Source organism: Tigriopus californicus, chromosome 10, assembly GCF_007210705.1.
Source record: "Tigriopus californicus strain San Diego chromosome 10, Tcal_SD_v2.1, whole genome shotgun sequence".
NCBI classification, from domain to species: Eukaryota; Metazoa; Arthropoda; class Copepoda; order Harpacticoida; family Harpacticidae; genus Tigriopus; species Tigriopus californicus.
The window spans coordinates 323,838-347,475 of record NC_081449.1 but is presented as its reverse complement, the minus strand read 5'-3'; the positions used below and the strand labels follow the sequence as shown (position 1 = coordinate 347,475).

General features: G+C 45.1%; 1 protein-coding gene across 2 annotated transcripts in view; it reads left to right on the top strand.

The window, feature by feature from the left end:
* Positions 1-914: 914 nt before the first annotated feature.
* LOC131888456 (zwei Ig domain protein zig-8-like) overlaps positions 915-23,638 on the top strand; it is a 43,122-nt gene continuing 20,398 nt past the window's right edge. The window contains exons 1-6 of one of the 2 annotated variants that reach the window (XM_059237312.1): positions 915-1,648; positions 4,826-5,110; positions 18,544-18,722; positions 19,585-19,713; positions 20,553-20,745; positions 20,836-21,126. In XM_059237312.1, the coding sequence (XP_059093295.1) occupies positions 5,023-5,110; positions 18,544-18,722; positions 19,585-19,713; positions 20,553-20,745; positions 20,836-21,126 (880 nt within the window). In that variant the 5' untranslated portion in view covers positions 915-1,648; positions 4,826-5,022. Of the gene's footprint in view, positions 1,649-4,807; positions 5,111-18,543; positions 18,723-19,584; positions 19,714-20,552; positions 20,746-20,835; positions 21,127-23,638 lie in introns of those variants that run through there. The other variant, XM_059237313.1, reaches the window with a different exon arrangement.

Below are 23,638 nucleotides of genomic sequence, written 5' to 3'. Positions count from 1 at the left end.
CACCGTGTTAGCAGTGGTGCTCTGAGGCAAAGCTCTTTTCCTATCTGTCAAGGTCTATTTTTATTTTTAATGAGTTAAGCCCATGTTGATATCTTCAAAGCTATGTGAATGGGTAAAAGGACAAATGTAGCTCGATTTTGTGTGTGTATGTGTGTGTGCCACGACGATGTAGTCTCTCTAACTATCTACGTATCTATCTAGTATACAGAGCGTATACTAAGTACGTATATAGGTACATATAGCACAGTAGCGCGAGTGGAGTAGCTCGCTCGATTTCCCACTCTGAACGCTCTCTTGTATGTTTCTGTTTCTCTGAGCCTTTGGATCATGGATATCGTCCTCGTCCTCGTCTCCGTCCTCGTCTGCGTCCTCGTCTCCGTCTTCGTGGTAGGTGTGCGTGTGTGTGTGTAGGTCGTGTTCTGCCGCTTTTTCTTCTTGTTCTTCTTTATCTCGGTCTTGTGCCTCTTCGTCGGTCGCTAATTTTGTTCCGTTCCTTGAAATGAGGCTGAAAGCTCAAGCGAGAAGTTCACTCTGTCCCTCGGCCGGAAACCTCGAATACGCCAGGGATGAGAGATCTCCTTCGGAAGTTTTTCTTTCTTTCTTTCTCTCTCTCTCTCTCTCTCTTTCTCTTTCTGTTTTCTCTCTGTTGTCCCCCGCTGTCTCTCGTTGGTGTTTCAGATTTCGTCCCAGCTACAGATTCGATCGTCTCCGTCTTTCCCCGAGTTCCTTGGTGTTCGGAGTGACGGCGACGGTCCAGAGTCAGTCACTCAGTCAGTCAGTCAGTCAGTCTTCGTGTGTTCCCTCATAGTTACGTTCATGCGTTTACTACATCTATGTACGAACTCACTTCAGGACCAAGGAAGCTCGGTTAAGAATGTTCTGTCTTCTAGCTCATGATGACTTATCCTTTCCCATTGGGTAGTCGGAGAGTGGCCAAGAAGGCGTAATCTGAATATCTGCATCTCTGCGTGGAACAGCAACAACAACGACGGACATCGAGCACCAAACAATGAGCGCCGGACTCGCCGAGACTCGGAACAACGAGGCAGAAACAGAAGGCTCAAACACGGTGATGAACCACTCGAATGGGCCAAGTGCAATCATATAGGATCGATGTGCCAGTCAATGATGGACTTCCAACTGCCCAGCACCATTCATGGCCAAAAAAAAGTATTCTGCGTGCTTACTCCAGAACGGCTTTTACCGAGAATGGTCAGTTCTGGGTCAATCTCCAATCCAGAAAGTGAATGAGTGAGTGCCAGTGGGTACGAGTGAAAACCAACCAGTGAGTGAAGAAACAAGGTGAATAAGAATTAGGTGCAAGTGCCGAAGACCCAGGAATTGTTCGAAGAGCAGGGTATACATTTTCCATTTCGCTCTTTTTGCGTGCTGTGGTTGCAATTTGCACACTTCTCTTTGGTGAAATGCAGATTCACCTTCATCTGCGAGAACTTTGCCTCATGAGCGAACTTTAATGCAGAAGTCACGAGCCGATCTGCCAGTGTTCCGGGGTAGTGGCTTTTTTCCAAGGCAGAGTTGTTCCAAAAGTCTTTTTTCCTACCAATGTTAAACGGTGTGCCCGACCGAGTGGGGAAATTGGAAGCTTTCATGAGGGATTAGACATCGCCGAGGCGGAACTGGTTCAAATGTAAAAGTCAATTGAAGTTGAGCTCTAAGCCACAAATCGATGGCTCCAATTAGATCATGGTCGTTAAATGATCATCTGGCCTTAGTCTTTGAGGCCACACTGTTGTCCACCACCCAATCACAATAAATGAAAGAACGAAACAAGGGCAAATAACAATAAAGACGCTAGCGGGAGGCCCTCTCCTTTCTTTCAGGCTCGGTTATTGACCGATGAGTGAATACGAATATATAGATATTGCGTATACGCACGAGTATATACGGTATCGAGACGTGCACAACACGTTGAGAGGACAATAGGCTCCTTACTATGCATTGACGGAAGTACTTTGGGTAATGAAAAAGTCCAATTCGTCCCGAAGAAGTTGTCAGTCCCAAACGCGAAGGTAAACGACGTTTCTTTGGTTGGCGGATTAGGTCAGTCCGTTTCACGCTTGGCACACTTGGCTCAAGGAACAACTGCTACACACGTACCTAGAACAACGGGTTTACAAAGGGTAGGAGATGGAGAAAGATCGGATGGGATGATGGGCAGATGTGGGACACAATCTGTCCTGCCCCCTGGTGGCACACATGGGAGAGTCTCCCAAGTTTCTGGGGCACCGTGAATGGTTGTTAAACCCCCCAGCGAAACAGAGGATATGCGCTGAAGGTGCCTTTCTTCATATTCTAATGTGTTTATTGGCCCATTAACCATGGACAAAAGCCAGAGGAAGACGAACTCGTTGGGTATCAAATACCGAACTGCTGTTCATGTTCCTAATGTTCTCGGGCTAGTACGTGCTAGCTACTGACTGAGTAGTGAGTGCATTTACTCGGGACAAAAGCAATTCTCCATCCATCGACGTGGGATGCACAAAGTAGTTCGCTTCGAAGGCCGCGAGAAACGAAACATTCCGACCCTGGAGAGAGACCAATGTGTGTTCGAATATTTCACTCGAGTTTTGCTTGGCGTTCAAAGTAAATCAAGGGACTTGGCCTTTTTTTTTGTTACGTGTAACTTTGGCCAGAGCCAATTTGTTCCATCCTCTGAAGTAGGTCCAAAATATTTCTCTTCCCACTGTCAACGGGTCCGGAAAATTTCTGCTCCGAAGCTGTTTCTTCCTCTCTTCCTGTGGCACGTTTTCCCTTTTTCCTCCTCTCCCTTTCTTACCTTTTAAAAGAAACAAAATGAAGAAGCCATGTGTATCCTTTGTACAAGGGAAGAAAAAATGTGAAGCTCTTGGACTTGTTCATCACGTAATATTACGGTTCTGCCACTACAGCTTTCATTCATGCGTTCTCGCCAAGGAAGACCGAGCCAAACTAACTGAAACAAGGCAGAACGAAACGGGGTGGTAGTTTTAGTTTGATCAGCATCAAATGGACATCTGGAGTTCCTTCCAAGTTGATCGAATCTTGGTAAAGGACTACCAATGAATATGATGTTTTTTGGAAAGAGATTGTTTTTTTATGCAGCCAGGTCCACTGACCAACCGTTTTGGTTCAACCATCCAGATCAAGTATGATGATGGATCCCTTAGCATGAGCAACATTCCCATTGGGGAGCCACGATTGGGAGCGCGTACATGAAGAAACTTATCCACTCTTGATTTGTTTCATCTTCCTATTCCGATTGTTGGATGGCATCCATTGGCCGGTCACTTTTTTGTGTCCGAAACTTTTTTTATGAGTTGTTTTGTATTGCCTTCTTGCAATTGGGCATTGCATTCACTCAATACATGAAGAAAACGGAAGCGAGAAACGGAAAGCTGTGCTCTATCTAGTAGATATCTATTTTTGGCTAATCCTTTCATCGCATTCGCTCCCTTGGTGGCTGGCATTGATACCGTACAAGAGGCCTCGGAAGAGGTTGAAATATGATGCCAAATTCAAACCACTCTTTCAAAAGTTCATTCATGCACAACCAGAAAAGGGTAGAAGAGCAAGAGTTTTCAAATACAAAGGGCTCAAATAAAGAGCTTCAAGACTACGTACATGAGACTGGGGCCCCCTCACTCCATACAAGTTTGATCCCTTTGGCTGACAGGCAGGCCTACGTAGGACAGCCAATACTTGGCCTTCCGACCATTGGAGACATGGAATGGCTCGCTCCCTTTGCCATTCACCTCTTGAATAAATCTCTTTTGGTATTCGCTCTAATCCAAATCGAAGGCAGCGGATCCCTCTCATTGGCGGGAGTGACAAACTTTCATAGCAAGTGCTGAAAGTCGCTCTCTTACGAAGAGGGAGAAAAGAACTTGAACCAAGCTGAAATTTAGGCCTTGATCTACCAAGGCCAGTCAGCCAACCAGCACCGCTTTAGAAACGAGCGGCAGAGTGTAAGAAGAAGAAGAAGAAGAAAAGGAAGAAGAAGAGAGGAGGAGAGAAAAAAGTTTTTTTTATCGAAACCAATCAAAGAGACTTTTTTAGAAGCCCCTTGGGACAAGTAGATCCACCTTGAGTCCGCGGGGGGATGGCATGCAGTAGTCGCTGAAGGAAAAGGCCGGTATAGAATGGGGAAATGAATGATGATGGTGGCCTCCCCCCCCCGCCCCCCCTTCTTCCCCATTCCTCTTTCTCTCTCACTCTCTTTGGACCATCATCAACTTTGTCAAAGAGACAGGACTCAATCAATGCAAAATTGAAAACCTCATCCATCCACCCATCCATTCCTTGAGAGCACTCAGATGATCCTTTCAGTCTCAGGATGGTCCGAGCGCATTTCAAAGGGGCCGAACAACAGCGAGAGATACGTACGAGTACGTACATTTGTACGCTCACACACACACACACCACTCACACCGTGGGCTGGCTCTCTCTGGCCCTCTTATCAAGCAACTATTCACGTACTGGTTTCCTGAATCTCGGAATGAATGAGGAGGAACTCTCAGTTGGTTCCTCTTGAGTTGCACCGATGGGCATGCACGCTCATAGTTATCGCCCATTGGGTCACGCTGTGCATCAATTGGAACTCTGAGCATCCACAGTGGCCTTTTTCTCAATAGCCTGAAGGTGCCTGAAGGTCAAAGGTAGAACTCATGGATTCATGGGGAGGGAGCTTCCGGTCTCGACACCAAACACGGAAAATGCTCGGCCGAAAATAAGAGATCAAGGTTAGAGTCAGTTTCGGCCAGACAAGTAAGTTCCCGATCCTTAAGCTCAACTTTCAGCAACTTTCAGTTGAGCAACGTTTGGAAAGTGGTGGAACAATAGTGAGTGGGTATAAGTTCCACAAACGGAAAACGAAGAATCGCCTCGTTTGTGGAATTGAACGTCATGATCAGCTAAAGATTGAAGAGAGCCCTTACGTATAGTTTCTCTTTTCCCATTTCGTACGTACGTAGTTACGTACGTAGGTACGTTCGACATCGAACTACTACATCGAAGCAAATCAAGATGAAACTTCCAAAGCCCATTCAAGCCCGACGGCTTTATCCTCATTACATCTTAATTCTATTTTGGATCAGCGACACAGTCAGCAACGGTAAGTCAGCTCCATCTGAATGCACACTCACGAATTGCATCAACTGTACTTCGAGAATCACTGAGATAATCTTTAGTTTCTATTGGAGAATCAGTCTCTCACTCGCTCTTTCTCGAGCGTTTATTCTTTGATGGACTGCAAAGCAATTGACAGGAGTCCAAACAGGGGGAAAGTATTTATGTATGTTATGCTCCATATTTCTTTGTCCCTTAGTTTTACCCGAGTGCAGCCTTCAGTCTGTCTCCCCCGGGGATTATGATTAGTTGACTACCCAGCACCTCTGAATACATCAGTTTGGCCTCAGAGTAATTTGCATGCATGCATCGATCGATCGACCCGATTGATTGATTGACCGATCAGTATCTTGTGAATTGGTAATATGTTTTTGTTTTCATTTTTAAACTAGTAAATCAACATCTTTTCAAAATTTGCAATCTGGTTTAACGTTTCCATGACTCTTATATAGTTTGGTTGGCTGAAAGGATAACACATTGTATTTGGTCAGTTGAAGCCATACTCCCCAAGAAATAAATGAACCAATACCTGCGAAACCAAATAAGGTTCGTTGTTTACACGAATGATTCGAGTTGAATCTAAAAGACACCATGAAAGAGCGTAGCTTGTGGAGGTACTTGGAGACAAGTGAAAGATTTGAACACGTGTCAGTTTCCAACTTTCTTTCTACGATCCATGACGCCCAAAAGAACATTGTTTGATTGTAAACAATTCTCTGATGGGACTTCATTCATTCAATACTTCAGACCGTTCAAAAGGCCATCTTGGAAATCATCAAGGCCAACGGATCCCCGATCCAATGTGTCTCATCGATGAGATTTCTATTATTTCGTAGTTACGTGTAGTACGTCCATAATGCTACTACTACGTGCCACTGAGGAACGAGAGCGAGAGACTGGTTTCTTGATTATCGCCTGCTCGTCGATTCCTTTTTTCTTTGATTGGTTCAAAAGGACTGGCGAATGAATCCTAGGAGGAGAGAGGCTTAAAATGGATCTTCAAATAGAACAACTCCCTTTGAACCATGTTCAGTCTCGATGTCCTCGGATTACGAAGCATTTTCCAACCAACATGGGGAGGGACACTGCAGGAGCGCATCCTTTGTCGATCCAGACAAGGATGCTCTAACAGCATGTACCACCCAAAAGTTGGACCGGGCGCAAAATAATCCTCCTGCCCGTGCTCACTGCCCAGTCGAGTGTTGAAAGGCGGAAAATAAATGGGGTTAGACATTTTCCGTGATGAAGAATGGCCCTCTTTCCGTCTCCGCGAACTCCGCTTGTCTCGCTAAAGGAGCAAACACACACACACACACATACACACACACATACACACAGAGACAGAGAACGAGAAATATGCAGAGTTAAGAGTGGTAAGAGCAAGAAGAAATCTTCCGCTTACTTAATTGTGACAAAATGTGAAAACATTATTCAAAGATATAGACAAACAACGACAACAGTTACATTTGAAATCTGAACGATAGCATTACTAACAATGGGAGTAATCATTATAATAACAACAACAAAGAGAAACGCGCTTACTAGAGGTACATTCTTGAAGCGCCTCGAGATCAAGGATGTCAGAGCGACGAAGAGCGTAAGCGAAGGTGAGAGTTGAGACAATCCCCAAGTAGGAAACAGCCAAGAAACGGAGGAACGATCAGCGATCACTTGTCGCCAGAAATGAAAGAATTTAGATCGTTGTGCTTCAGATTAGCCGCGATATGTGCAGGAATGCGGATTTTGTCTTCTTCAAAAAGGCCAAAACAAACAACCTTCTTAAACGGACGGACGGACGGACGGACAGACGGACAGAGCTCCCCCTCACTAGAGCAGCTCAACGTTTCGAGCCAATTCACTCGACTAATAATGAGGCCGTCACGACAGATCGGATTCCCTCGACAATTAGCACAACCTCGAGTACTCATCCCATGCATGGCCATACTAATTCGCCCCACGCCCCGCCACACATTAAAAGGTCATTATATGGTTATAGCGTATAATGACGTAACCCCTTCCGTCATGAAACAGATTGGCCTGGAAGGATTTGTGTAATCGTGTTTGTAGTCGTAGGTACATACGTACACCGCAGTAAGAGTGCAGAACCTCATTGGATCAACTCGACGACTTCGACGACCATTGGAGAAATTGTGTTCAAGCACCTCTCATTGTGACCCTAGGCGTTCTCTTTGAAGGCTGAAAGGGAAGTCATCTAACCTTTATCAAGGCAGGAAAGGAAATGGGAAGCCTGCCTCACCGTCAAGACTGTAATTGACGTCTTGCTTCTGAGTTATTTGCGAAATGGAAACAAAAGTCGTTGGTTGGTTGATGGTTAGCTTGACCTTCACAACAAGATCGTTCGTCATTTCGTACTCGTAGATGGAGTGACTTGGACAATCAGTCAACTTGGTCCCACACAATTAAGTGATAATGCATGTTCAAGCCTAAAGTACTCCATTAGAAACAAATAAGTTGACCTCCTTTCCCGAGTATTTTTCCCTGCTCTCTTCTTATTCATCTCCATTGGGTGGTCTATAGTACGTAACAATGAGCGGCCTCAATCGACCTCGCGATTGAGTCTGTCAGACGGACCTTCAGGCCTTCAGGCCCTCTCTCAAGCGCTAATCAAGTGGTGCAACCCGGTTTTCGCCGCCCACCTCAAGATGTCTGCTGGTTCCAGACTAGTAGGTAGATCAAGCCGATCGGTCGACCATCATCAAACGCCGTGTTGTGTCGGTCAAAAGTGATCTCTTAAAGGACAGGGTTGAACACTCCGGGGAAAATCAAAGAGCCTTTGACTGAAGAGACCATGCCAAGGCTCTAAACTTTCACGGCCTGTCTTTCCGCCTTTAACACAGAGTGCTAGCTGCAACGCATCTGATATTCATTTCAAGAGGCTATTCGATCTCCATCACAAGGTTAAACACCAGAACCATCGTTTTCAATCTCTCCACTTGGAGTCTGAGGGCCCTTGGAGCTTACGTTCTTTCTTGACTTGTCATCATACGCTTTGAATACCATCCTACAATTTCTGTCAAGAGGATGGCATGATCTTAGTTTACACGTGTTTTTTTTCAAGAGCAAATTAGATTGGATCCGATTTCATCATATCCGGACATTTTATCATTAACCCAACAAACACGAACACGACAGAACGTGCAACAACAGGCTTTCTATCAACCCAGTTTTGCCTTTTAGTAGGATTACGTAGAGCAGTGATATAGTGCGTACAATTGAAAAGAGCGAATTCAATCAGCTTTGTCAGACAATGACAGATTTCCAAAATAGCGGTCCGTTTGTCACACCATAAAAGCACCTATTCGTGGGTGAAGTGTTTTCTAGATTCTTCTGCACTTTTAAAGGCTTTGAAATTAGTAAGGCCATCAAGATGTTTCTTGTTTCAAGATGTTTCAAGTACGTTTCTGTACATGTTTGGATGCATTTCTTTAGTGCACTCATAAACCTCTTGAAAGAGTTATACTACTTACCAAGCTTCAAATCATTCTTTTTAAAATTCTTTTGGCCAGACAAGTCAAGACAAATGAGTTACCAATAGACCGATAGATCGAAGATAAACGGATCATTAAGTCTGCGACAATCGCTCCTTTTAAGTCTGTTGAACTAATCTCACGATGATTTTTCCAAAACTGAGGAACTGACGTTGAATTGTCAGCAAGTGGATTCGTTATAAAGAGCGCAACGTATTGACTTGCATCTGAGTTATTGATTTTCAACCCGTAGCATACGCGTCCATTTTCCACTTGTTCATGATCTGAACATAAAAGCCAGTTCTGTGTTGCAATGCATAGTAGATGTACACGTTTGAATCCATAGGAAAACAACAAATGGGGGTACAGGTCTGATGAATGAGATTGGTTTACGTCAATTGGGACGGGGTTAGATTGCTACGAGATTGGAAGGCTCTTTCCTTCAAAAATGGTCTAATTTGACTTCGCTTGATCATTCATCATTCACATGATTAGAGCGGAAGAAGAAATGATTGACTGTGCGTACATACAGTATTCATTTGGTTGTCAGGTTTCTCACCCTCAACTTCTTCTGGCTTCTGTTGTCTTTTGTGGAACAAATACAGGGGTAGGAGGGTAACACTGAACATGAGGTCTTTCAAGATCCTTTTGGACTGCAACCCGTTTCAACACCACAATTTGGGTGTAAATCAGAACAAGCGAGCTGATTTTGAACCAAAGTTGTCCGCTGCATGTCTCGAAGCAAAACAAGGATCCACGTGCTGTGGACGTGCCACGTTTTTGTCAATCGAGCGTCGCTCGTTTGGCTTGGACTAAAGTCCCCAATTATAACTGATCGGTCAATTGGATCCCGGCTTAATTATTAGGTTCAACTCCAAAAGCATTGATGAGACAATTTTCTACAATGCAGTTTCAAACCTTTTTCTATGTAGAGTTCAAGGCACGATTCGCCCCAAAATCAATTGTACAATAAAAAGTCTCCTGGGCTTTGTTTTGTTCCTGGAGCTCGAAAATAACGCTGTCAATGAGGGCTTAGATCCAAAAGACTACTACTGTACGCATTTAGCCCATCGATGATGGATCGAAGCGAACTTCCTGTCATTTCTCATTTCAACGCGAATTGGTCCTTCAGATCGGAAGGAAGAAGGCTGCTCAATGATTGCGTTTGGAAATGGCTCAAATACAGATGAAATATGAGTCCGCATCAAGGCAATTTGCTTACCAAGCACAGCTTGACAACCTGTCATCTAATCTTCCCCAGCATATTCCAGAAAACAGAAGTTTATGTCGAACAACCAACTTTCTTCAAATTCACGGTCATGTCAATTTCCACAACCTCTTCCAAACGTTTGGCCATACCTCCCACTGTTTCTTGGCCATCGCAGTCAAGTCCCACCCAAACTAACAAACTACCCAATCTACCCAATTTACGTACAGCTATATCATCGTTTCTCATCGCTTCCAATGTCTCTACGGTACCATGTAGTACACTGTACAGTATGTATTGGTGGGTGCGTTGGTCGGGATCTCACTCAGCCTCTGGTTTCTGTGGGCTGTCAACCCTGTCAAGGGTCATATCCTCTCAGGAGGTTGAGCCCGAACGGTGATCCTGAAATGGATAGGAACAAGACACCCAGAATAACCGGGACCAAGCCAGCCAGCTATCCACCCAAAGAGAGAGTCGGTGACACTTTAAGGTTAAGGGTATATCCCAAGCAGTCTCGTTTCGAGGACTCATGCCCCGAGGTATGACATGCGGAGAAGCTCTGATTAGATCCTCGACGAGGGGTGGTTCCACCATACACTGAGGGTTTCCAACTTGAGTACAAGTGGATCTATCTATGTATTGTTACTGATCAACTCAACAATTAGGGGTACCTGGGTAGCATCTTTTGAATTGATTCAATAAGCGAATAGGATAAGGAACATCCTTCCCGCGTAAGAGGCTCATGCTCTAATGTACGTCAGATGATGAATTTGCTTTATGACCAACGGGAGCAGACTCGAGGAATTGATTGGCTTTAGGTTGACCAAAACTTAGGTATGGGAAGATAAATCCATATTTGGCCAATCGATTCTTGATGATCGGGTTTAGTGACATGGCAACAAAACGTGAGAGGCCAGACAGAGCCTTTGACAAGAATCGTCTCCAAAGTACATTGGCTGACCTTACAGGTCGGTACTCAAATCGATTCGATCATTATAGAACGGATGGAGAGCGGTTGTCATACGCACATCAAATGGACGGTATTCGGGCATTTAGGCAAGCGCTGGTACCAGCAAACAAACTTGCCTGCCAATGCCAGTGATGCAAAATTGGCGTTTCAAAGTGGGTTTGAACGAAGCTGACCTTTCCTCATATAGCAATGCGAAAGAAGGGTCAGCTTCTCAAAAAAGCGTTTGAAGCCCCAAACTTACGTACATCCCTGACTCTGGTACTAGCAAACAAACGAACCTGCCAGAGCTTGCCTCAACGTCCCCATATTTGAACACTCATGAGTCGTGAATCAGGGGAGAAGCAGCAATTACAAGGCAATCACGTTGTTTGTGCTTTAAACCCCACCGAAAGTCAAGTCATCAAATCAAGGCTTTATCCAAAGTACAAATTGTCCATTTTTCGAACTAATCGGGCAATTCCGAACAGGTTAAGCATTGGTTAGTTGGATGGCACTCTCCACTCTTTGGCTGATTTCTCGAGCTCAATGCACAATCCATTCGAGGTTGGAGGTGGGAGGTCGCTTTTTGCTTGAGGTCCAATCCTTCACATCAGGTCGTCGGGGGCCGTCCACATCCACACTTTTATTCGTTTGATACGGCCGATCTCGTTGAGCCAATGACCCCCCTAAAACGGGTGGAGACATCTTGTTCCTAATTCGTCTTGGCAAGTCAGAAGTGGAGATGGGACGCCAGGTTCCATTTCCCATTCTGATTAGAGGAGCTTTTTTCGGATCACTGACTCCAATCTCGGTGTGACAGATTCATTTCCACCACTGAACCAGACGACCTGACGATCCCCGTCACTTTTTACTTCTCCTCTGGCGTCGGACTACTTTGAAAAAGAGTCTTGCTCCAAGGAGCGAGAAGGCCCACCTACCTACCCACCTACCTACCTACGTACGTACGTACAATGGCAAGGAGGAACAGGATTGCGGATTGCGGATTGAGGACTGAGGAAGGAAGAAAGGAAGGAAGGAAGAAGGACACAGCAGCTTGTTTTGATATCCGGGGCCTGATTTCGTTTCATCTGTTATCTGAAAGCCGATTCACTTTCTTGTTCTCTCGAAAACACCCAAGTTGACCCAAGGAAATGGTGGTTGATGGAAGTGTTAAGCGTGTGACAATCCGGCTTTTCTGGGGTATTACAGAATACAGGATTGAACACAGAAAATTCCACGCCAGCCTTTCTTTTTCTCTCCACTTGGCCATTGTTCGTCGAGATGTTCCGGAAGTGTTATAAGGCCAAAGGGATTGCTCATGGCCTTGGCGGTCGTCGTTGTTGTTAGTGGTGGTGATGGTGGTGGTGGTGATGGTGGTTGTTGGCTGGTTGGTGCTACTGTTCTCGACGACACGTTTTTTGTAGCATTGTTGAGGTGAACCAGGTGACATTTTGGAGGACATTTGAAAAAGTGGATGATGTGAGAGAGAAATTCGAAAACTCTTCGGCTCTGACACTTCAGGGAAAGTCCGTTGGTGGCATTTCTTTGTTTCCGCTGCTGTGTTTTGGGTTTTTTGTGATATGTCCTAGTTAGTTCTGCCGCTGCGTCTGGGAAGGCTTATTGCCCAGAGGACATAATGATGGATGGTGATTGTGGCTGCATTTCTTAAACTAGCTTTTCTTCCTTGCTTTCCTCTCTGTTGGATCTAATTAATTAACTAATGCGATGGGCTTCTCCGAGAGTGGAATTTCTCGTCGAACTGACTTTAAAATTGCGAAGGCATCGATCCTAGCCCTATCGAAGGATGATTGGTTTCTTTTTACAATGTCAAGGCCGGCCATGTTTGATGCTCCTTTTACCATAAGATATCCTTTCTCGATAGTCGAATTTGGCCAATATGTATGTAAACTTCAGCCACGATCTGATCCCTCCTCAGTCCTCACGCATGAAAACCCTCGGGCAAATGTAATGCACGTAAAGCCAGATGGAAGTTTCTGTTCCATAAGACGAGTCCACTTCCATCTCAGGTAAGTGCTCAAAGCCACCTTATGAAGACTTTACCTAACTAACTGGCAATGGATCTTAGGATCTTTTCAGTCAACACAGATAGGTCCTGGGATGTCGAGAAGGTGGTTCGAACCATCCATTCATCCATCCATCTATTTCTATCGGTCTACTCTATGTAGTTACAGAACGGTGGCAGGAAATTGGAACAAGGAGTCAACGTATACAAGTGCTGCACAAATCGTACTGCATTGAACTGAAAAGAGTGGATGCTACTCCACTCCCTGGACGTTAAATTTAAACATCAATAATGGTGCAATTGTAGTCGGCATTCAAGGAGTTATTTGGTGGTATTAAGATCAATAAAGAAATGCTTCATGGCAAAATTGATTGCATCCTGTTATAGTGCCATGTGACGGTGTATGAATGATATTTGTGGCTGAGAGATGGAGGTATACATATATAGGTGAATGGAAATGAACTATGGCGAGTAATGAGGGATATGGAAGAGTAAGCATAAATGAAATAACAACGGATGACAAGGATACAACACATCCTGAGATCCATTGTGAAAAGACACCATCGTTGTCCCCAAAACCCCTATAAACGAGGCCCTTAGGTTAGGCAAGTGAGAAATGAGCCCTTGTCACCATTTTCGAAATATTCATAGACTAATATATATATCCAACTCCCCGGTTACGACGGCTATGTTTTGTCCCCGTTTCCATTCTAAATATATGATCACTTTGCTTAAAAGTCTGAGCAAACAAGCTTTATCAACTATCTTTGGACTCGTCTAAACTTGGAGTTTCATTCAAACTCGCTTTGAAACACTTAAGTTAGGGAAATTTTACAAATACATATAGCACAAGGTGATGAAGCCTAGCTTCGACTCTGTAGTGAAAAATAACAGCCCCTTATCAAATCGGTTTTGCAAATAGTTCATTCCATACAATTTTGGGAGCCAATTGTTTGGGGAATGTTGAGGCAGGTTTTCTTATAAAATTATGGGCTGTCTGTCAAGTTCTGTGCATTAGTCGCCCTGAGCATTCAAGCCCTGATCAAGACAAAGAACCATGTTTTTCAAGGCCTATTTAGAGATCATGTGCTGCTGATGTGTTTTCGATTGCGAAGACATTATTGTGGGAATGAACCTCAACCGTTTCCGATAATCTATTTGCAAACCATCTCAAATGAGGGCTTTTGTGAAAAACTTTGAACCTTGAAACCGAAGAAACGGTAGATCGGATTACGAACTAACCCTAAAGTAGGCCAACCGTCTAGGAGTCATACATCTCTCCGAGTATGGAGGATGTTCCCAAAGTTTTTTTTGTGAGAAAGAGAGAGGAAATGATTGTGGTTTGAGTCTCTTGGCAAGACACAAGTATCTATCCATGTCGTGCTTGATCTTTACCAAGTTTTCCTTTACTTACAATATACTAGGCTCCCATTGAAGGTTCCACAATCTTGAGTTGATATCCCAGTTCGCTCGACTTGTCCAAGTTGGTTGGGGAATTTTTCGAAACCTCCCTAGAGTACACCGAACTTCTCTAACCATCATGGGAACATCTTACGTGGATCCGTGGAATTGAAATACTAATACCTCGAGTTTTGGCCTCAGCCTTGCCAAAGACCAAGAGAGCATGCTTTGACTTAGCAAGGATGTACAGTAGTAGCGATGTCAACGAATCTGGTGATTGCGTATTTCGAATCCAAATGTCTCTTGGATATTTCGCTGAGATGGAATGGAATGGACGATGAGTTGGGCCTTTGATCTCGGGCCTTGAAGTCCAAACAGTGAGTGAAGCTCGTTTTTACTGACGATAATGGGCATGGGCACGTCATTGGCCACAGCCGCCACTTTCAAGTTTATCACCCAATCCCAGTGTATGTAAGAGAGTCGCCATTTTGCTTGTTACTGGCATAAAATGCCTCAAATCCTTATCACAGCATGGTATTGTGGATGAAACATCAGAACCAGTTTCGGACTCAGCAATATTTTTGTCCCATCGTTAACGATTGAAGTGTTAATCGCAAATTTACGACCCAGGATTAGCTTTTGCTTGCCCTAGCTTTCAAAAGTTCAAGCTCTAAAGTGCATCAAGTGGCCTTCGAAGCTGATCCAGATGCTCATAAACCCTATTGGTAAGGTGGATTCCATTTCGATCCCAAATTCGTTTATGGAAATCTGCTTGGTTTAATGCCATGTTACATAAAACGGTCTATGTTTTTGGAACTACATACATCTTGACATATGAATTTGTTCCGCTGGGCATCGAGACTCTCTTTAACGTTGCCATTAGAGTGCTTAATCCAGTCTCAATCTCAATTTTTGTTTCATGGTTTTGAACTCTGGCTATTTAGGAGAGATCAAAATGGTTCACTAAGCTGAGATTAAGATCTGATTTTAACCAATCTCCATTTTTGATATTTGCCAATATCTAATCAAAGGAAGTACGTTATGTATCTCCACATTGAATCGCATTGGCTGGGTTAAAATGGCCTGATGACATTTTTCATTGCTTTGGAGGGACGAGGAGGGGCCAGGAAACTCCCCCAAACTATTTTTTTTTTGAAAGTGAAAGATTAATCTTGCTGCAAAATTTTGACAATCTTCTGGCTGCATTCAGAAGTGAATGCCTCGTGCGAACACCCGAAATAACGTGACAAATTTGAAGTCAGAAATATTCCAAAAGTTGTTGAGCAACGTACCATGTCAAAAAACCATGGACATTGCAAAGGTAGATGGATGGCTTCATCTAGTTCGCTTAGGAAACTTTGGCACGTCTATTCCACTTGGATATAGGGTTTAAAAACCAACCAGAACAAATTTCTGTGTCAAGTTAAAAAAAAGAAGATTTCATTACGCCGTGCTATATCCAGCCCTACAGTTTGGTTATTCGTATCATCAAGCTGAACCTTAGATCGACAAGTAAAGGGCTTAGACGTTGGCCTTGGCTAACCAAAATGTATTACATTTGAACACACTTCAATGAAGTAAACCAGGTGCAAGCAGGAACCGTCTTTGAATGGATCAAAAACCAACACGTGGTGTGCTCGATAACGGTACAATTCATGTTTTTCAAAAGCATCTCAATGCTCATAGTGAGTTCTTTAAGTGAGATCTCTGGAAGAACACGGTTTGACGGCGATGGTCTTGGTGGAGGTAGGTAGTATGAAGTGGTGGCCGACCAAGTTCAGTTGGAAAGTTTCCGTCGATTCTCAAGATGGGAAGAACAAGAAAGCGAGCCAGGGGAAAGAGACTCAGTGAGTGGTTTCGAGGATCCGAACCAAGTTGGGCGACCACGAGGGTTAATACTTTGTGCTTGTCGTTGACGTTGTTGTTTGTTGCCCTTGCTACCTACGTACCTACTAACTGGAGATGGTTTCAGCCTGATCGTTAAGGTAGATATGGTGAGAGCGCATGCATGCACCCTCGGATCTCTCCATGTTCGTATGAGAGAGTTTGCTTTGAATTTGCCACTTACCAATGGTTATCAGGAAAAGATGGATTGACCGGATGATTGACCCATCAAATGGTTGGTTGAAAAGTACAAACCGTACAATGGACACGGGGGTAACTGACACCTCAGAAACCATTTTGATCGTCTGGTCTATCCAATTCTGTGCCGGGGACATGCATCATGGAAAGTTTTGACCCTCCAGATTTGTGCGTGCCTTATATGGTGGACCCACTCTGTTCGAACAATAAGAAATGAATTCCAAGCCGGTCCTCGGTTTGAAACACCGGGTGACATGGCTGAGTCACCATGCGGCTCAACACGCTCATTTTCTTACGGCTGCTGCGCTCGGGAATGTCGGTGTGTTCTTGACTGGTTAGACCCCACAATACGTGCGGCCAATGCAGCAGGTAAACATTCATTCGACCGCGGCGCCCACACCGACAGCTGAGCCACAGTATGGCCTCCAATATTTTCTTTCCATCAAATGCTCCCTCGCGTGCATGTGAAATGTCGTCAGGATTCCATCAGATTAGGGCGACCTTTCCTGGCCCAAGCGGTATGGCCAACGGACGACCCTCGGTGGCCTTTTTTGGCCTTTATTTCATATTGAAGACCGCGTGAGCAGCTAATCATCACAGCCACCCAAGGCACCGTGCGTGGCTTCAATTCGTCGTTACTGTAACCGGCCGTGATTGCCCTCAAAATGATCTTCCGGAATGGTTTCACCGAAATGACACGATAATGATATGTATGCCAGCCCAAAAGGCCTCGAGCCTAATAGGTTTTGCCAGTGTGTTGATGTTATTAGACCGACCTAACTTTGTGAAGAGCTTTTTAGTGGCAAGAGGGAGCTAGATATTTTGGCCCTTGATTGCCTTTGATTGCGCCCAAGGGTACTAAAGGCCAACTGTGAACTAATGCACCCTCTATGTATGTAAAGCCGCCCTCTCATCGTTCGGAGTACAACATGTGCCTAACTAAGTCAGTCAGTTACCCTACAGCCAATTGCTCTCAGCTCTGAGCTCGTGATGTACGTGCATACACTCAAAGGCCAATATTTGCCCCTGTGACGTGAAGAAGTCAGGTACAGTAAAGGCCGAAATGAGCCTTTGTCCCATGGAGAGGGAAGGGAGTGCATGCGCACAATTTGTTGAGTAGTAATTGTAGATGACGACAAGTTGACATGCAAACCACCACAGCAACAATAAGACACATTTCATGGCGTTGCAGTCATGCCAACCTGAAAAGAGGTCTTTACCTTAGAGACTGCCAACGGCTGAGAATTTAATCCAATACTCAACTAGATTTCTGCACATGAAAACGGATGGTTGAGTAGGAAAATGAAAAAGACGTCAATTTTTTACATTGTTATCAACTCGAAAGCATTGACTAAAAACACGTGGAATGATTTCCATTTCTTCCTAGGCAAATATGGCCTTTTACCTAAGAAGCTCAACACTACCAGGGCCACCAAACCTTAAGGCTGGTTGTTAGTGAGCAGTTCTCAAAAATAGGGCTACCACAGCAAGACAAGCAGTGTCTCATTCGCTGATTACATTTTGTTTTTTTTTTTAACACACAAAGAGCGCATTCTCTACTGAAAATAATTTTCTTCCCATGCCTCTGATATTTTATTCACCTTGCAATTTCAGGAATTTCATTCGTACGAATGGAGTATTTTTGAAAATCAATCTAAATTGTAACAAACTCAAGATCTGGATCCTAAATTTCCAGAAAAGAATTCATGGATGTGCAGATCTGCTAACCTCTTTAGTAGCATGTCAAAGTACCAATATTTCAGGGTCTTTTGCTTAAATATTGCCTACAGTACCTATAGTGGGGTAGGCTCCCAAAGCCGAAAAAACTGGTGGAACAATAACCGATGGTGAAATATAAAAAAAAGTGTCCTTAACAAACCCAGCGGTCAAAGCCGCGGACCAATAGCCTTTGAGTACCTCGGTCTAGTCTGGCCTCAAACGGGCTGCAGTTGAGATAAACCCAGAGTTTTATTGGCCATTACCTCAATATTTGAATCCAGGCGCAGGAATTTATTATTGCCTCTCCTGTATCGTATCGAATCGTAAATCTAAATGGCCCTTCTCTCTTTCTCTCACTGCCATTGTGGGTTTGAGTCAGGACCTGAAGAGGTGCGAGGCTGAAAAGGTCTTGCTTGTGGTTTCTTTGTACGTACAGTGGTCTTGTAGCATGTTCCAATTCGATCCAATGGACGGATCTAGTACGTATCCTGTTCTGGGCTCGCCTTGAATTGAATTCAATTCTCATTGGGTTACTTTTTGTATCTTCCAGGATCGCCTTGGGACTGGCAAGGTGGGAATGTCCGATATTCTACCGTCCAAACAGACTCGTCCCAAGACCTGCCCAACGACAGCGATCCCATTTCCCTGGAGGTCACCACCAACGTCACCGTGTTCGAAGGCGAAACGGTCCATTTACCATGTCGAGTCAGGAATCTCGGCGAGTACACCGTGAGTTCATTAGTTGTTATCTTCATGATTAAATATATATGTTCAATCAGAATCAAGTAGTCGAGGAATCGAGGAATGGAACAGCACTGTCATACGTATTATTTCGCTTGTGTGACAATGGTTGCTATTATTGTTGTTATTTGGCGGTGGCAAGGCTTTAAATACTTAACGAATGGTAACCACATGACGGTAGTTGAAATGCCAGGGCTAATGGAACCACCTCGGCGAGTTTTTCTTTGAGGGGCATGTCTAGTGAGTGACCCGACGCCTCTACTCATGCGTTTCACGGTTTTTTTTCGAAACTCTTTTCCAACGTCTTTGTTAGCGTTCTAATCAATCAAGAAATACCCTCGGCAAAACATCTCGAACTCGAAGTAAAGCAAGCCCGTCAGTCTCCGACCAAGTTTGCGGTTTAAGATTGACGAAGAACACGTCAGAACTGGCAACAGTCTTAATCCCATTCTATCAAACACAACAGCATAAGGTACGTACGTACGTACCACGTCCAAGTGATATCACAGAGCTGACAAAAGGGCATAGAACAAGTTTGATTGTTCGCCCAATTTTCCTCAATCGCCCGGAAAGTTTGCTTGTTTTCTAAAACCCTGGCACTACAATTCATTAGTTTGCTGAGGGATAAAGCCAGCCAGCTATCCAGCCAGCCACGCAGTCGATGAACTTCCGAGCGGATCTAATAAATTTTCCATCGCGCAATGCGAGCTCACAAGTTTTTGAAGATGATTGAGAATGGATCGAAAGCCAACGATCGACTAATCTCTACTTGTGTGTGCGTGTCAGGAAGGGAGCCAACGAAGTAGGGCGGGAGGAATGGTTGAATTGATTTGCGGTTCTGTTTTCTCAGGTCTCGTGGATGCGTGGTCGAGACATGAGTGTGGTGTCCGTGGGCCACGTGACTTTCAGTTCGGACAAACGCTATCATGTGGTGCACGTCCCAAGGCCGAGACTGAATGCAGCCGACTGGAACTTGGAGGTAAGACTAATGGCCTTTGAAGATGGGGCCTCCCCAATCACAATGAGACCAAAGAAAAATACCACAGCGAGCAAGCAGGAAGGCAGGAGGAAAGACAACAACAACAACAACAACAGCGACAACCAGTCTTTCTTTCTCACGGTAGTGAAGTCAGGAACACAATCCGAGTCCACTTGTTCCTCGAATTTTGTCTTTCCCCATCCAGGCAGGCAGGCAGGCAGGCAGGCAGACAGACAGACAGACAGACGGACACTCAAAGAACGAGAGTTCGTGTGAGTACTGGGGAATTGGGGAAGGATGTGGGGATGAGTAAAGTGGAGAGGAGGCCCGTTCTATCCCATGAGGCCACTTCACTGGGAATGAGAATGGGAAGTTAATTCATTGGAAACCCAACCACCTCAAAATGATCAGTGAGGTGGGTGGGTGGGAGGTTAGCAGAAGAAGAAAATGGTTCGATACGAAGTTGGACGGAAGGTAAAGAAAGACATCCAACGAGCAAAAAAAAATGACGGATGGCCAACAAGAAGAGATATCTCCATGTTAATCAATTTTCTGCTCCACCGTCTAAAGGGCGTTGGAGAGAAGTCTGGCAAGTAGAAACGACTTGGGTGTCACTTCCCGGAAAGCTGCGATCAATTTTTGTCAATTTTTAGCCCTCCCTCTGTATCTCTTAATCGGAGCTGGCATTGACACCCGTTGAGGATGGTTCCAATTGACAGCCATCCTCCGCAGATATTCTCCCTCCCTTCTTTCTGGCCATCATCGCTCGATACACTCTATAAACCTTTGAGCGAATTCAGTCTCAGAGCTCTAAAATTGGCTCTGCTCGTCCGTTCTAGATTAAAGACGTGTCTCAAAAGGACTCGGGGTGGTACGACTGTCAAGTGAACACTGAGCCCAAAATTAGCAATAAGAGTTACCTCGTGGTTCAAGAGAGGCTACCTTGGATGTTGGAGGGAATCAGCCGTAAGCTCCAAGATGCTCCAGCCAGGTCTAGGGAGACGGTCTCCGAGCTGTTCAGCTCTACCACCGGTAAGTCAATTGGCTTAAGGGCCCCTCTCATTCTCTCTCTCTCTCTATCCGCCATCGTTTCCATATCCCGTCATTGGTTATCCCATTCAGATCCGTTCGCGTCAATATCCGGACCGCCGATGATCCGGATGCCCGTGGGCCACATTCTCACGCTGGAGTGCACCCTCTCTCGACTCCCGGCACCCCCGTCCAATTTTTATTGGACGCACAACGAGGCTGTGATAACTCCCAAAGACCGAAGTGGCGTCAGTCTCGAGTCCGAGAAGTTGTCCGGGGTGTCGCACTCCAAAATCGTGATCGTCGACCTCAAACCCGAGGATGCGGGGACCTATGCTTGCATCAGCGATTTGACGCCCACAGCCCAGGTTCAGGTGGTCATTGGTGAGACGACAATCTTTTATTTAATTAATTTCAATCAAAATTGACTTGAATCTTGAGACATACCCTAAGTGCAACATCACACTATGTGAAAATGTTGGCTAGTAATGACCCTCTTTTCTTATTTTAATCTGGACCAGTCCATTTCTGGCTTTTGGCCTGGTCTCTCTCTCTAGCTGTGTGTGTGTGTGTTTTCAAGGTGTTTTTGTCGATCGCAAATTATCCTGAGCGCACGAAAAAGGTTGCACAATTCGCCTCAAGAAAATAGAGAGAGTACTAAAGCCCTGTCAATCACAAATTTGTGACTTGAACAAATTCTCTTCGGTTGTAAAAGCCGAGGAAGGTAGAGTCTTTCCATTTATGGTGGAACGTGTTTTTCTCTCTGGTGGACCAACAACCATGGGCAAGTCAGAGGAAGAGAGAGAAAGAGAGTGAGTGCTCTGCTGCTTTCATTCTAACTATTTCCTGGTATGTCGAAAACGAGGACGAACAAGACCAAGAACAGGAAGGCGATCTCATCGGATGTTCCTAAAAAGATTCCAGTTCATTGTCAGTTGGCGTCTCTGAATGTGTATGGACTCACTGTGGATATTCAGCCAGCAAAGAAAGAGACGACGGAAAAAACCGCAGAGGCGGAACAAACCGAGCTTGTACCGAGTCATTTATCTGAAAGAATGGCCCACTACTATTTTGGGTAGGAATTGTGACAAGTGCATGCACAAGTGCGACCAGGACAACGACAGGTTCATTTCGCCACAAGAGCTCGCCCGACAATGAGAGACCCTCTTGAGTGTGAGATGGTTTTATTTCAGGGAACCAGAGACTGTTACATTTGCCATCAAGATTGCTCTCCAGCCATGCTTGGCTTGGATTGGCCACGTTATCCCGGCTCTTTTTCAGCTCATTGCATTTCATCACTGAAAACGTCCTCTTCACCTCAGCTCCATGTTCTAAAATAATTTTGAGCAGGCCATTTCCATAGGAAAAGATGAGGAGAAAGGGGCCGACATTGTCCTCGGGAATCGAACCCAACGAGCAAAGGCCGAAGGCTGGGAGCCGAAGACTGCTCCTGTCGTCTCCAGCGTGTCGAACGTTACGTAGATATGCCAGAAGATGAAGTAATTTTCAGCCCAATGATTTATGTGAGTGCCAATCTGGCAGGCCTCCCCGAAGACCATGCATGGCGTCTGAACGAATTCATTTCCCCTCCCCCTAGAGTCCGTCGATTTAGGACTTGATCTTTGTCAGTGCAAATGTGGATGTGTGCGTGTGTGCGTGTGGGTCGGATGGTGGTAGTCATTTCGCTCTCCCCAGGGTCAAATTCGGACCAGGGAATCTGAGCTCCAGCCCTCTCTGTCCTTCAATCCATCCAACCAACCAACCAACGCGACCTCGACCAGCTGAGCCCCAAAGTCAACCAGACACCAAAGACATTTTCCCACCAGACGTTCTTCTTCTTGAGTGGTCTTTGAGCTTTGAGCTAAACGCCAACCAGCTCACTTACGTGCATGTCATTTTTAGCCAAAGCTAAACTTTCATGTCTGACATTTTCTTGGGAAATCTATCAAGGTTTGATGACGTTCGTAGGTGAAGTTGGAATATCTCTTGATACGTTAAACAAATCTGCCTGTCGGTCGTGGAGCCACTCTGAATCCGCCGCCACCTTTCCTTTCAATCCCTGGAACCAAACTTGTCTGAGCATGAAATTCAAGACAACAGTGGCTCTACAAGTCTCTCAGAAATGGCATTGGCCCTGAAGGCCGGTCGGGTCGAGAGTCTTCCTCAAGTCGTTTAGCGAACAACAATGCAGTTCTGCAACCTCCGTAAATGCAAGAAGTATGCATGACTTGCATAAGAGAAATGAAGGGGAACATTTTCCATGACATAGTAACTCGGGAGTATGATGCTCTGCTCGTCGGTTCTCTAACTCGCTTTTGGCCGGGGATTCCACTGCATGTCTCCCTGGATCAATGGCGTCATTTCATTCCAAAGGCCGATGAAATCCAAGCACCTAGGGCGAGACTCAACGGTCTTTGAAATCTGGAAGATAGCCTAGTAAGGGAATTTGAATGGCCTTGGACCATCTGGTACCTCTTTCCGATCACGACGGGAGACAGAAATGATATGGCCATTGTTATTGGCCGACAAAAGGAGAGCCTGGCCGGGTGCCTCCCGGACTTCGGGTCTCGTGGGCTCGTGGGCTCCTCGGGTGTCGGTTGTGCCATGTGCCAGCACTTCCCTCGTTGGTCAACAGATTTATCGTTCCGAGGAAAACCTCGCATTATCATTTGATGTAAGACTATCAGGACCCATGATCTCAATTGTCATGGAACAAGCGAGCCAGGATCGTGGACCGACGAGGAGGGGGCCACTGGCCAAAAACGATGTTGGTTCAATTCCATTCCTTTCACGTCGGGGTCCAATTCGAAGCTAATATTTTTTGCCGGTTCGAATTTGGTTGAATTAGTGGATCATGATTTTGGCGTTGGTTTTGGTGATGCAAGGAGGTGCATTT